A 5,543-nucleotide genomic window follows, 5' to 3' on the forward strand; every position below is an offset into this window, starting at 1 on the left:
CTGGGGTAAATGTGGGATAAACACTGGGGTAAAGTGGGATAAACACTGGGGTAATGTGGGATGGGGTAATGTGGGATAAACACTGGGGAAATGTGGGATAAATACTGGGGAAAAACCCGGGGATAAACACTGGGATAAAGTGGGCTAAATACGGGGAAATGTGGGATAAACACTGGGGAAATGTGGGATAAACACTGGGGATAAACCCGGGTAAATGTGGGATAAATACTGGGGAAAAGTGGATTAACCCAGGGAAAAGTGTGGATAAATTCAGGATAAACCCCGGGATAAACTTGGGGAAAGAAGGGATAAAACTGGGGCATACTCCGGGATAAACTTGGGGAAAAGTGGGGTAAACCCGGGATAAACCCCTGGATAAACCTGGGGAAAAGTGGGATGAATAATCCTCAGTCAACTCGGTATAAACCTGGGGAAAATCCGGGATAGAGCCAGGGAAAACCCGGGATATATCTGGGGGAAAGCAGTATTAACCTGGGAACAACGCAGGAGAGACCTCGGGGGAAAAGTGGGATAACCCTGGGACAGACCTGGTGAAAACTCGGGATAAAACTCAGGGAATTCAGGATAAACTTCAACTCGGGTTAACCCTGGGGACAACCCGGGATAAATGTGGGGAAATTTAAGGACTTTAAGGAACAGTTAGACAGGTACCAGGACAGGACAGGTTTGGGGGGATATGGACCAAGCGCAGGCAGGTGGGTCTAGTGTAGCTGGGACATGTTGGCCGGTGTGGGCAAGTTGGGCCGAAGGGCCTGTTTCCATACTGTATGTATCACTCTATGACTGTGATTCTAGGCAGGAATAATAACACACCAAGCCACAGATAAAAAACCGGGGATCAAGACGGAAATCAATCTGCGATACACCAGGACATCGTCGATAAAATGGGCTAAGCCTGGAATAAGCCACAGGTGCCAAATCTGGGATAAAACAGGTATAAAATCTTGAAACTGAATAATAAGTTCTGCAGAAGAGAAAGTAATAAATGTGACCCTACTCTTAACAAAGGAGGTAAAGAAAGCACAGGAAATATATCAGGCTCCCATTTTACACACATACGGTTTTATAAGACCAGAAGGTATAGGAGTAGAATTAGGCCATTCGCCCCATCCAGGCTGCTCCATCATTTGATCATGGCCGATCTATATTTCACCCTCAACCCCATTCTCCTGCCTTCTTCCCATTATCTCTGATGCCCCTACTAATCAAGAACCTATCAATCTCCACTTTAAAAATACCCAATGGCTTGGCCTCCACAGCCATCTGTGGCAACGGATTCCACAGATTCACCACCTTCATGTCTGAAGAAACTGCTCCTCATCTCCATTCTAATAGCCCTGTCCCACAGTACGAGTTCATTCCAAGAGCTCTCCCGAGTTTAAAAAAAATCAAACTCGTGATAAGCACGGAGAATGAACGTAGCGGGTACGTCGGAGCTCGGGGACGTCTCTTAGCGGCTCGTACCGCTAACGGCAGATTCTCGGGAAGACTCGCTAACGGCAGGTAAGCACGGGAAGACTCGTGAAAATTTTTCAACATGTTGAAAAATGTCCACGAGAGCCCCGAGTACCGACGAGTGTCTATTACTGTAAATCTCCGAGTTCGAATCAGGAGAGCTCCTGGAATGAACTCGTATCGTGGGACAGTGCTTTAAAGGTACGTCCTTTTAGTCTGAGGCTGTGGCCCTCTAGGCTTACACTCATCCACTACTGAAAATAGACTTGTGAGATTTATAAAGGGAGAAAACCATCTTGTGGGGGGAATTATGGACTGTGGACTCGTCCATACAGGTACTAGCCTGCACACTAATCTTGTCCTGTTTTTGTCTTGTAGGAAGAAAGTGGATGAGCAAGTATGGATGACTTCATCGCTCATTCACAGTACACCAGCACAGCTGCCAGCATAAGGTCTTCTGTGGTGTCTATAAGGACACCAGATCAGTTAGGTACAGAGCTCACCTCATCACCTGGGAGACGGGAGAGCAGTCTGCTTTCAGGTAGGGAAGCTCCTTGATCGCTACCGATGGGTGCTCTGTGTAATTTCACTCTTGTCTCGTAACTTGTGTTGTCTGATATTTCTCCCAAGCTGAAACCAAAGAAAGTTGGAACACAGAAGATCGAAGTCACGTGAATGACCCTTACCTGGTAAGGACTTGCCTTTCCTATTCGAGGTTGTCCAAGGGGTGGGAGGTTGCGACCTTCGCGTGGTCCGCCCTGTTTCGACTAATGCAATCGACCCGGCGTGCACAATCAAATAAGATCAAATAGAACAAGTTGTCATAGAAACATAGAATTTAGGTGCAGGAGTAGAGGCCATTCGGCCCTTCGAGCCTGCACCGCCATTCAATATGATCATGGCTGATCATCCAACTCAGTATCCCGTACCTGCCTTCTCTCCATACCCTCTGATCCCCTTGGCCACAAGGGCCACATCTAACTCCCTCTTAAATATAGCCAATGAACTGGCCTCAACTACCCTCTGTGGCAGAGAGTTCCAGAGAGATTCACCACTCTCTGTGTGAAAAAAGTTCTCCTCATCTCGGTTTTTAAAGGATTTCCCCCTTATCCTTAAGCTGTGACCCCTTGTCCTGGACTTCCCTAACATCGGGAACAATCTTCCTGCATCTAGCCTGTCCAACCCCTTAAGAATTTTGTAAGTTTCTATAAGATCCCCTCTCAATCTCCTAAATTCTAGAGAGTATAAACCAAGTCTATCCAGTCTTTCTTCATAAGACAGTCCTGACATCCCAGGAATCAGTCTGGTGAACCTTCTCTGCACTCCCTCTATGGCAATAATGTCCTTCCTCAGATTTGGAGACCAAAACTGCACGCAATACTCCAGGTGTGGTCTCACCAAGACCCTGTCCTGCAACTTTAGGCTGTGTACGCCATACACAAGAAGGAGAAGAAGAAAGCGGTTGTCCAATATATGGGTGGCATGGTGAGGCAATGGGTAGAGCTGCTGCCTGACAGTGCCAGAGACCCTGCATCAATCCTGACCTCAGGTGCTATTCGTGTGTTGAGTATGCACGTTCTCCCCGTGGCCTGTGTGGATTTATCTCCGTTCCTCCCATGCTCCAAAGTCCTACAGGTTTGTAGTTTAATTGGCTTGGTATAATTGTAAATTGTCCCTATTGTGTACAGGATATTGTTAGTGTGCCAGGGACTGCTGGTCTGTGTGGACTCGGTGGGCCATAGGGCCTGTTTCCATGCTGTATCCCTAAACTAAACTAAACTGTTGGAGTAACTCAACGGGACAGGTGGCGTCTCTGGAGAGAAGGAATGGGTGATGTTTTGGGTCGAGACCCTTCTTCAGACTAGAGTCAGACCCTCTGTGTTCCTCCAGCACAGAGCTGTCACGGAAAAGGGAAACGAGAGATATAGAAGGCGATGTAGGAATATATCGGAAAAAATGAATGAAAGAATATGCAAAAAAAGTAACAATATAAAAGGAATCAGGTCACCATTAGCTCCTTACTAGTTGAGGATGAAATCCTGGTGTGTCTTGGGTGGGGGAGGGATGGAGACAGAGGGAATGCAGAGGTTACTTGAAGTTAGAGAAATCAATGTTCCCGATGTTGGGGGAGGCCAGAACCAGGGGCCGCAGTTTAAGAATATGGGGTAAGCCATTTAGAACGGAGATGAGGAAACACTTTTTTTACACAGAGGGTGGTGAGTCTGTGGAATTCTCTGCCTCAGAGGGCGGTGGAGGCCGGTTCTCTGGATGCATTCAAGAGGGAGCTTGATAGTGCTCTTAAAGATAGTGGAGTCAGGGGATATGGGGAGAAGGCAGGAACGGGGTACTGATTGGGGATGATCAGCCACGATCACATTGAATGGCGGTGCTGGGCTCGAACAGCCGTATGGCCTCTACTCCTGCACCTATTGTCTATTGTCTATAATATTCATTCCCCTGGGTTGTAAGCTTCCCAAGCAAAATCTCTCCAGAGATGCTGCCTGTCGTGATAAGTTACTCTGACATTTTGTGTCTATTTTTAACTACATTGATTGCAGAATGACCTGATCAAAAGTCGAGTGGCTCTGGAGAACATCCAGCCCGAGATGTGGACCTCAGATCACGAGCACCAGATGACTGAGTTTATTTATGATGTGACTCGGAGAGTGCTGACTGTGTACATGGATGAGTACGCTGGGTTACTTGTAATCGCTGGTACCCCACCACAGGTACGTCATCGCTTCGTCAATAATGTTTTATTGTCATATATCCCGGATGGGACAATGAAATTCTTACTTGCTGCAGCATAATTCTTAAGGGGTTGAACAGACTAGATGCAGGAAGATTGTTCCCGATGTTGGGAAAGTCCAGGACAAGGGGTCACAGCTTAAGGATAAGGGGGAAATCCTTTAAAACCGAGATGAGAAAAACCTTTTTCACACAGAGAGTGGTGAATCTCTGGAACTCTCTGCCACAGAGGGTAGTTGAGGCAAGTTCATTGGCTATATTTAAGAGGGAGTTAGATGTGGCCCTTGTGGTTAAGGGGATCAGAGGGTATGGAGAGAAGGCAGGTACGGGATACTGAGTTGGATGATCAGCCATGATCATATTGAATGGTGGTGCAGGCTCGAAGGGCCGAATGGCCTACTCCTGCACCTAATTTCTATGTTTCTATGTTTCTATAACACAATATGTGAATATATAAACATAGTACAAAACAGGGGAAGAGAAATAAATGAAAAAGTTCAATAAATAGACAATTGGTGCAGGAGTAGGCCATTTGGCCACCATTCAGTGATCATGGCTGATCATCCCCAATCAGTACCCCGTTCCTGCCTTTTCCTCATATCCCCTGACTCCGCTATCTTTAAGAGCCCTATTCAGCTCTCTCTTGAAAGTATCCAGAGAACCGGCCTCTGAGGCAGAGAATTCCACAGACTCACAACTCTCTGTGTGAAAAAGTGTTTCCTCGTCTCCGTTCTCAATGGCTTACTCCCTTATTCTTAAACTGAGTGTGTGGCCCCTGGTTCTGGACTCCCCAAATAACAAATATAGTGCAATAATAATATAGTCTTTTACAGTTCAGAGCTCAGAGTTTATTCGTTGTTGTTTAATAGCCTGATGGCTGTAGGGAAGAAGGTGTTCCTGAACCTGGACGTTGCAGTTGTCAGGCTCCTGTACCTTCTTCCCGATGGCAGTGGTGAGATGAGTGTGTGGTCAGGATGGTGTGGGTCTCTGATGATGTAGGCTGCCTTTTTGAGGCAGCGACTACGATAGATCCCTTCGACGGTGTGGAGGTCAAAGCTGGTGATGGACTGGGCAGTGGTCACAACTTTTTGCATTCTAGCGGGCACAGGCAAAAGATGATTAAAGTCATGTAGCACATAAACTGGCCCTTCGGCCCGACTGATCCATGCTGTCACAGGGATAGATGGGAAGCCACGATGAAACTGGCCCAGTACAGAGACAACAAAATGCGGCCTCCCTTGAAGAGCGACATGATCCGGGGGGGGGGGGGGGTGTGATTGGCAGTCACCGATGCTGTCATGTGGCTGGTTCGGCATAGA

At 47.1% G+C, this 5,543-nt stretch overlaps 1 protein-coding gene across 1 annotated transcript in view; it reads left to right on the forward strand.

Annotated features, from left to right (window-relative positions):
* The first annotated feature begins 236 nt into the window (after positions 1-236).
* Positions 237-5,543, forward strand: part of dnah2 (dynein, axonemal, heavy chain 2) — a 130,114-nt gene continuing 124,807 nt past the window's right edge. The window contains 4 exon segments of the mRNA XM_055630719.1: positions 237-955; positions 1,855-2,017; positions 2,107-2,165; positions 4,035-4,205. Of these exon segments, the coding sequence (XP_055486694.1) occupies positions 1,876-2,017; positions 2,107-2,165; positions 4,035-4,205 (372 nt within the window). The 5' untranslated portion in view covers positions 237-955; positions 1,855-1,875.

This window comes from Leucoraja erinacea, unplaced genomic scaffold, assembly GCF_028641065.1.
Source record: "Leucoraja erinacea ecotype New England unplaced genomic scaffold, Leri_hhj_1 Leri_51C, whole genome shotgun sequence".
Taxonomy (NCBI): Eukaryota; Metazoa; Chordata; class Chondrichthyes; order Rajiformes; family Rajidae; genus Leucoraja; species Leucoraja erinaceus.